General features: G+C 34.5%; 1 protein-coding gene across 1 annotated transcript; it reads left to right on the top strand.

Moving 5' to 3' along the window:
- The first annotated feature begins 8,193 nt into the window (after positions 1-8,193).
- Positions 8,194-9,306, top strand: LOC133180311 (IgGFc-binding protein-like). The gene has a single exon (XM_061314858.1). It carries the CDS (start codon positions 8,194-8,196, stop codon positions 9,304-9,306), a length of 1,113 nt encoding a protein of 370 aa, XP_061170842.1.
- The last annotated feature ends 778 nt before the right edge of the window (positions 9,307-10,084 follow it).

The following is a 10,084-nucleotide window of genomic DNA, read 5'->3' as shown; positions in this document are numbered from 1 at the left end:
CTTAACCTTTATGTAAAATGCAGTGTAACTTTCCACCCTTATCAAACGTCAGGTGAAGTACCCACTACAGCGTGAAAAGTACGTTAGATGGCCTTTTAAAATTGTGTTTTCCTCCTTGATTTATCAGTATTCCCGCATAAGTGCAAACACTTTAGACATATTTTAACCTTGCATTTTGGACACATCATTAATTAAAATATCAATAGACATTGGAATGGCTAGACGAATTGGTTTCCAGAAATTTGAATGGCTAGACATATAACTCTATATCTTTTTTTTTTTTTTTTTTTTTTTTGGTCATGATATTGGTGTAATGCGAAGTCACTCGATAGCGTTGCATGTTTATGCTATGATAATTAAATGTGAAGATAACGGACAGTAGTAAACCTAAAAAGTCCAGCATTAGTTTCCATTGAACTCTGCCAGGTTCGCGATCTTCCATTGCTCTCCAGGTATCGTTCGGTCTCCTTTTGCCCTGTTCATGACGTTTACATAAGCGTAATGAAATACACGTAGTATTAAGCGATTTAGGGACCATAAATGATTGTGATTTGTATGTTATATACAAATTCTTTAACGATGTACCAGATTTAATTAACATCAGCTGATCTTGGAGAGTATTGTGCACAGTGCAGAAAGAGCAAAAAGCATGCATAATGGAATTATGAGATATTTGAAAGGTTAAACAACTCCTACTTATTTATTACCAGACATGTTTATTCTTATATATTTATTTTTTTCCCTTATTTTTAATTACACTTATCGAACTTTTTAAATCTCGTCATGAATTGTTCAGACAACTCTTCTTTTAGTTTTCCCGTCATCTAAATGGATAAGAACTTCCTCGATTTCAAACAAATTGGCAAAGATTGATAAAAATGATTAATGACTTCAGGTAATCAATTCAAGTGTTGGGGACTATTTGAGGAATGGACCTCATAGAAGGATTAAGACTATCGATTCTCTCAGAGTTTCAAGTACATTCGTTTCTTCCGTCTTCAAGAGTATATAAAGAAAAATGATCATATTCTTAGTTTTGTTCAAAGAGTCGAAGAAAGGTATGGGTTTTTTTTCTCCAGAATTAAATGTTTGAATCTAAAAAAATAAATGAAAATGAATTGATAAGCATATTATTATTATTACATTATATTATTCATATCCATTGATGTTTTTTTTTTAAAGATAATTATGTATTTGAAATTCGTTTCAAATATTCTTAATCAACATTTGTGACTTTGAGATTCGTTCGAAATATTCCAAATCAACATGTATGATTGTTTTGGGGGATTGTTCTCGATAGAAAAAGGTTGTAATACTGTATATTATGGATAATTTTTTTGTGAATTTAAATATTTGAAAGTTTTAACCTAAGTTTTAAATTTTTCAACTTGGGCGGACAAAAAGATAAAATCTGCCATTTGCCAATATCAGCAATAAACCATTCTAATGATTCACTGTCAAACATTTACATTTCCTACAGATCAAAAGGATGGGCAACCTTAAATCTAAAGCTTTAACGGTAATGAAATTTTTTAATACAAATGTAATAATCATGAGTTGTCTGATATAATTTGAGTCTTATTCTAAATAATATAATTTTCCAATTATTTACAATCTATATAATAAGAAAATTCGGTTGGCGAAATTTTGATTCCAGAATCGAGATTCGATTTTTTACGGACTGCAGACTTTCTCATGATTGCATTACTTGAATGAAACAAACTATATGAAATGCTTAAGATTCACTTCCTTTATTATCTTTAAACAAGAGGCCCAAGGGCCTTAACGGTCACCTGAGTATGATACAACAATTTCAAGGATGCATAGAGTATAAATTGAACTGAAAGGTGAAGCTTTGTTGCCCAAAAGCAAGAAAAATAGGGTGATCATGATCAACAAAATAATTGGTCTTAATATTCATTAACAGTTCATAAATTAGGTTCTAATCTGTTCCCCATTTATCACTATCACTGTACAGTATATTAACAAATTATCAATGCTTCTGTACTATTTTAATCCTTTGTTGAAATCTCTTACATTTGCATCTCTTGGTCTTTGATGAATATTTAATAAGACAAGTTATTTTTGTCTCATTTTTTTTTATCTACTACTTACAAGTCCTTCTGATCATTAAAACTATGAAAGTACTTTTTGTATTATACAATAAAAATTTTTGCATAATTCTTTTATTCTATTTACCTTTCAAGTACATTATTTACAGTGATAAATTATCAAAAGTAAATGCAAAGGGGAATAACTCCTCTCAGTAGAATACAAACTAATAGAGCCCTGGCCAGGACCAGAACACTTGACCAAATGGTCCAGATGTTCAAAAATCTGGTAAAAATTCCCTTCCTTATAAAAACTTTTACTCTGTTTGCCTCAGATATGCCCAGGTGCGGAGAAGATTTTTAAATAAATAATGCATTTTTACTACAGATTCACTATATTATCAATAGACCCCCCCCCCCCCAAAAAAAAAAAAAAAAACACCAGAGCTTCTGACCCTGGGACCATATGTTTGCTCATCATCACTTTGTTTATCTGCTTAACACTAAGGAGCAAACAGGATTATTTAATAGAATTAATGCATTTTCACTAAATTATCAAGAGCCCCACCCTCACACCAGCACATCTGACCCAGGGGTCATGAAATTCACTACTCTGGAAGAAGCACACTTGCTCATCATAACTATACACTTAGCTTCTTTGCTTTTTTAACCAGAAGAAGAAAAGAATATTTTCAAAGAAATTTTGCTTTTTCACTTTATAATCAATAGACGCCTCCCCCCTTCACCAGAACCCTTAAACCTGGGGTCATAAAATTCACAATTTTGGAAGAGGCATCCTTGTGTATCATAACAATGTACTTTAGTCTGTTTAAGCAATACCCAGGGGCAGAGAAGAAGATTTTCAAAGAAATAATTCACCTTCACTATAGGATCTATATAGCCCGGCCCTAGCACCAGAACTCCTGTTCCCGGGGCCATGAATTTCACAATTTTGAAAGAGGCATCCTTGATTATCATAACAATGTACTTAGTTTGTTTAAATAATACCCAGGTGCAGAGAAAAAGATTTTTAAAGAATTAAAACATTTTCACTTTATAATCAATAGAGCCCCGCCCTAACACCAGAACCCCTGATCCAGGGGCCACGAATTTCACAATTTTGAAAGAGGCATCCTTGATTATCATAACTATGTATTTAATGTGTTTCAATAATACCCAGGAGTAGAGAAGAAGATTTTCAAAGAATTAATGCATTTTCACTTCATAATCAATAGAGCCCCGCCCTAACACCAGAACCCCTGACCCAGGGGCCATGAAATTCACAATTTTGAAAGAGGCACTCTTGCTCATCATAACTATGTACTTAGTTACTGAATTTAATACCCAGGAGCAGAGAAGAAGATTTTCAAAGAATTAATGCATTTTCACTATATAATCAATAGAGTCCCGCCCTAACACCAGAACCCCTGATCCAGGGGTCATGAAATTCACAATTTTGAAAGAGGCACTCTTGCTCATCCTAACTATGTACTTAGTTACTGAATTTAATACCCAGGAGCAGAGAAGAAGATTTTCAATTAATTAATGCATTTTCACTATATAATCAATAGAGCCCCGCCCTAACACCAGAACCCCTGCTCCTGGGGCCATGAATTTCACAATTTTGGAAGAGTCACTCTTACTCATCATAACTATATACTTAGTTAGTTTATTTAATACCCAGGAGCAGAGAAGAAGATTTTCAAAGAAATAATGCACTTTCACTATATGATCTATATAGCCCCGCCCTAGCACCAGAACCCCTGACCCTGGGGCCATGAATTTCACAACTTTGGTAGAGGACTCAATGCTTATTACAATGATGCCAACAGTTTGACTGCTTGATGTCCAGGAGTAAAGAAGAAGATTTTTAAAGATTGCATTAATTTTGGTGGTTTCATGGCTCCACCCCTCAGGCCCCAGGGGGGCAGGGACCATGAAATTCACAATTTTTGTTCCCCTTCACCCATAAATGCTATATGCCAAATTTAGTTGATATTGGTTGAGCGGTTTCAGAGAAGAAGCTAAAAATGTTCAAATGTTAATGCACATCGCACGACGCACGCCGACGGACAAAAACGGATAGCAATAGGTCACCTGAGTGACTCAGGTGACCTAAAAATGCAGAACATCAATGAGACTCCCGTTGATATTAATACCACGAATGTGTCTAGTACGTTTACATGTTTTGAGTGAATGCAAAAGTAATTTTACAGATTGTCCGCATTTTCTTTGGACTTTTGACAGCTTTTTTCTCTTTGAATATTGAACAAGAATCAATGAAATGTATGGATGCTAGCCATTAACAAAACTCAATAATTTTTGTAACATCTGGGTCCTAATTTAATGAAAATAGTTTTTCATTTAAAAATATACAAACTACTTGAATTGCATTGATCGAAAGCTCTATAGGGAGCTCAAGTAGTTTTTTTCCTAATTATTTTTTTCTTTTGTTTATTTTTTATTTTTTATTTATTTTTTTATTTTTTTTTTAGGATGCTGCATTATTTCAAATTCCAACAAAGGCAACATCAAGAACTGCCAATGTTAAGGTATTCAAACTTAACACTTAATTTTATTTTTATGAATTTAAATGATGATTATAATTTAAAATCAAAAACTTTTATTTATACCCAGGGTTATTTTCCTCCTTCTACACGTACCATTATGTCCTTTTATAAAATCGCCTACGCACGGTTATGTTGAAGGGATGTTGCTCTTTGCTTTGAATTCGCCTCGTATTTAATTTGCAAATTTTCAACAAGGCTGAAAGAGCGAAAATATTGTTGATTTGTTGTTTAACGTCCCTCTCGAGAATTTTTCGTTCATATGGAGACGCCACCACTTTGCCGGTGGAGAGCTGCAAATGTTGACCTATACTCGGCACTTAGGGCCATTGAGCAGTGAGGAATTTTTTTCGTGCCAGCACGTACTGCGACACGGGACCTCGGTTTATTCGGTCTCATCCGAAGGACCGGTCTCCACGTCCCAAAGTGGGATTCGAACCCGCGACGTAAGGATCAACTCCTTCGCGACTCTAGAGCAGACGCTCTACCACTGCGCCACGCGGGCGACTAAGAGCGAAAATAAAACTGAACCTTAAATTTCCTAGAATACAATATTACTAATTTAATCTTTTCTTTAACACTCGGGCGTCTAAGAGCGAAAATAAAACTGGACCTTAAATTTCCTAGAATACAATATTTGTATAATCAAAACTTATATATACTTTTCATAATGGTTATTTCCAATTATTTTAACTATCATTGTATTAACAAACTTTCTTCATACAGAAAGGATTTCTCGTTTGATCTGTTCCGTTTTTTCAAATAAAGTTAATGTCATAAATCGACATTGTGTACCAAAGCATTTGATTAATTGTATGTTGTTTTACGTCCCATTCGAGAATTTTTCACTCTTATAGAGACGTCATCATATACCGGTGAAGGGCTTCGAATTTAGACCTTTACTCGGCACTCAGGGCCGAGCAGTGAGGAATCTTTATCGTGCCAAAAGCTTGCCGTGACAAGGAGCCTCGGTTTTTAAGGTCTCATCCGAAGGACCAATAACTTTCACTTCAAAGTGCCGAGCGCCTTGCGAAGGAAAAGTTGCTACGGTAACCTATTTTTTTATCGACTTAGGTCAGTCGTGGCCGAATTCGAACTCACAGCCTTCCGATCACGGAGCTACCTCTCTACCGACTGAGCTACCGTGATGGCTCAAAGCATTTGAAACAACCTTCATGTTTTGTTTTTTTTTTTTTTTCTAAAAGGAAATATAACAAAAACAATTTTTTGTCTTACAAGTACATCATAAGGACCGACAACCATGTATATCAGGAAAACCAGCAAAATGAAAAACAACCACGTCGGAAATATCTTCTTTTATGGGTGGCATTGTTCCTCATTGCATCAATTGGTATTGCCCTTGGCGTCTCTTTTGTGTTAACTTTAAAAGGTATGCTTATTCAAAATCCTATACATGATTAAAAGAAATCTCTTGCTGTGGCGTTCAACTGACATTTAGATATATCAACGACGTATTGTTAATTAACAATAAATATGTCGACACGATATATCCCAGTGAGCTTGAAATAAAAGATACCACAGAGTCTGACACATCTGTTTAATATTTGAATATTTTACTAGAAAAAAGACGTTTATAGTAATCAATCAACAATGTTTATGATAAATGTGATGACTTTAACTTTTCAATCGTCAACCTCCTTTACTTATGCAGCAATATACCCTTATCATTTGAATAAAACATCTCTCAGTTGATTTACAAATTTATGTTTCATAAAAAAACTTTCTTAGTGGTGTTTATAAACATATATGACAGATTAGCTAGGGGTGTCCAAACTGTGGCTCGAACCTACAACCCTCAGATTTAAAATCCAATGCTCTACCGACTGAGCTAAAGGGTTAACCCACTAGCTAGTGCTAGTAGGAGCGTGGCCTAACTATATACAACGCATAGCCACTTTCAACTCTGTTACACACAATTATATGAGAAAAAAGTAATAGAAAGGCTTCAATGTATGGTACAACATCACTTTTCCTGCCATTTAAAATGGTTTCACGCACGTTTTAAAGTACCATGTTCAATCTAAAAAAGCTTTGCTTCTTTTTAGACAATAAACAAAAAATACCACAAGAAAATCTGGAAACAACAACGGAATTATTTACCACTACCACAATTCCTACATCAGGTAAGTTATGTGATAAATAATTATTTCTGCAGATTACTAGTTATTGTACCCCAAAATACCAATTCAAAGCAATCAAACCGATATCTTTTTCTACTTCACGTCGAAGTTAAAGTGATTGATTTACCGTTTGTTCTTTCATAAAAGACGGCACGCCTTTAGATAAGAACAGGGCATAAGTTTTAGGCATTGTAGCATTTTAGTCTTGGTTTCAACTTGTTTCTGTCTTTCATAATTTGTGATTTATTCCCTCGCTGAAAACATAGCTTTAAAAAAGGAGTAAGGGTACGTGCAAAGCAAAATTAATTGTACTGAAAAACAAATTGCAAATAACACCTGCACATATACAAGACGCACATCTGCAAACCAAAAAAATGAAAATTATAGTGAAAATACACAAACTTAAATATAACTATGCCCAATTCGACAAAACATTATTATTACCTAATTTAAACTGTTCTAGACCTGATTTAAGGAATAAACAAGATGCCGCTACAGTAAAAAAATATGTTTGTTTGTTTGTATGTTGTTTAACGTCCCTTTCGAGAAATTTTCACTCATATGGAGACGCCACCACTTGCCGGTGGAGAGCTGCAAATTTTGTCCTATGCTCGGCACTTACGGCCATTGAGCAGTGAGGGATCTTTTTCGTGCCAGCACGTACTGCGACACGGGACCTCGGTTTATACGGACTAATCCGAAGGACCGGTCTCCACGTCCGACAGTGGGATTTGAACCCGCGACCTAAGGATCAACTCCGTACTTCGCGACTCTAGAGCAGACGCTCTAACCACTGCGCCACGCAAAAAAAAATATTTAATTTTGGTTGAAACGCGTCATTTGATTGGATGAAAAAAAAAAGTTTATATCGTATAACCTGTGTTGCTAACGTCACAATGACTTATGTCAAAAACGTATGAATCCGCTTGACGTTACATTCAAAATATGTACTATTTGAAGTCATTTTTGAAGGTAAAATTGTCTTATTTTTCTACACTTAATGATGGAAAATTAAATTATAAGGAATGAATTTAATTAATAGCTACTCAAGTTATACTGGTATAACCTGGTTTGGAACATTTTACCCTTTATAAACCGCTTCATGGTTTATAAAGCGTAAACTGCTCCAACCCAGGTTATACCAGTATAACTTGGGCAGCTATTAAATTCACTCCTAAAATATACTTCTCTCTCTCTCTCTAAATATATATATATATATACACAGAGAGAGAAGGGGGAGAAGAGAGATGAGAAATATACCTGTTTAACTTTTCATTTTATGTTATTTTCGTTATTTTAGGTGTGAGAGGGAAACAGTTTGTACTTCTTTTTACTAAAAATTTAATAAACGCAAGGAAATCCATATTTGTCACTGCTGAGAACGATTTTGAATTGAATATCACTACTTCTGAGCACATTGACACATCTTTGAAAATGGCAATAGATCGCTCCACTTCTGCAAGTTCTCCATATCAAATCATTTTACCTAATGCAATTGAGCTTAGTCATAACAAAGTGGAGCAAAAAGCTATTTTTCTTGAGACGTCCAATGATGTTTCGGTATTTTTCGAAGATTTTGCACAGTTTAGTGCTGATTCTTCCGCAGTTATTCCTGTCCACAAACTCGGAACTTACCACATCGTAGTGACAATGCCGCCAGACTCGCGTAAAAGTCAAATCGCTGTTGCATCGTTGGAAAACAATACAGAAATTACTATACGATTTAAAATGGCAGTAAACATACCATTAAATATTGATGGAAACATTTTTAGAGACGGTGATATTTTCAATTTACGGTTGAACAAGTTCGAAACCTTTCAAGTAGGTCATACCACAGATCTAACAGGAACTCTTGTAAATTCTTCAGCACCAATAGCTGTATTTTCCGGTGATGAATGCACAAAACTTATGTCACGCGGAGCATGTGATCACCTTGTAGAACAAGTTCCGCCTTTCCTGAATCTTGATAATGTTTTCATTGTACCTTCACATGCTGAAGACCGAACTACAGTCATCCGGGTCACAGCAGGAAAGGACACTAACTTTACGTACACTGTAAATTCTATCGCGACAGACTTAACTTTGCTGACGGGAAATTCGCACGAAATATCAATTTACAGCAATCAAATCTGCTTAATTCAATCCGAGGGTCCTATTCTTGTTACAAGTGTAAGTGTTGCATCGACGACCACTACAAATGGAGATCCTTATATGACAATAGTCCCAGGCATTCACCAGTTTATTGATTACTACAAGGTGCCAATCCCATACAACTACAATACCAACTACGTTTCCATTACAATCAATTCCAGCGCTGTGTCAAATATCTTAACAAACGGAACATCAGTTTTGCAATCGAACATTGTTTATGAAAGCTCTTCAAATTCAGAAAATGGGAACTTCACGGTTTTGACATTGAGTGTTATACCCGGTGAACTTAGAATACACACATCGGATCATACTCCATTCGGGCTTCTTATATACGGGCACGGTAGATATGTTGGTTATGGATTTTCAGGAAACACTCTTCTACAAGATGAAGAATGATATTTAGAATGAATATTTTGCCTCAATATTAAATTCAAAGACATTCAAATATACGGATATCGATTAATCACACAAATATGTATTTTAAAAGATAAACTTGTTTGGCATCGATATCATGCTTTTGTGAAAACAGGTGATGCAAAATGATATTTTTTAATTGACAAGAAATTAATAAAAGAATATTTGTCCATCGCCGATCAAAAAAATATACTCATTTGTGAAACAAAAAGAAACCAGGAAAATATTATTAAATATCTGCTTAATTACTTTAGTTTGGTTCTGTCATACACGCAAATGCAGCATTATTTTCTCTTGAGAGGATTATTTTATTATACTGAACAATCATTCTCTGATAATATTATTAAGATCAACAATTTAAAAAAATGATTTAACATCTTGCTTAGAATTTGTTATTAAGGTCAGATGAAATGTTCCTCAATAAAAGATAATTTTTCCAAAGAATTTATCACTGAAGTACTCTAACGAGATTCCTCACAAAATATAAAGATACCTTACCAGGAATTTGTGCAAGATACAAGAGGATGCCGTTACTTTATGATCCTATTGGAAATCACTTATATTGGCAATATCACATATTTTAAATGTCTTTATTTATATGACGTTTTAAAAACAGTTTAGAAATCTCAAGATAATGATAGTTATGATCTATTTGTTGTACTTTACAAAGCAATACAAAACAAATATTCAGCCACGTGTCATTAATGGTATTGTGTTAGTCTTTGCTCTCATAACTATCAACAACGTTGAAATGATTTAC

This window comes from Saccostrea echinata, unplaced genomic scaffold (genome assembly GCF_033153115.1).
Source record: "Saccostrea echinata isolate AGI-Se365-2 ecotype Australia unplaced genomic scaffold, CSIRO_AGI_Sech_v1 ptg000006l, whole genome shotgun sequence".
Lineage (NCBI taxonomy): Eukaryota > Metazoa > Mollusca > Bivalvia > Ostreida > Ostreidae > Saccostrea > Saccostrea echinata.
The sequence above is the reverse complement of the archived record's forward strand: the minus strand, read 5'-3'. Positions and strand labels throughout refer to the sequence as shown.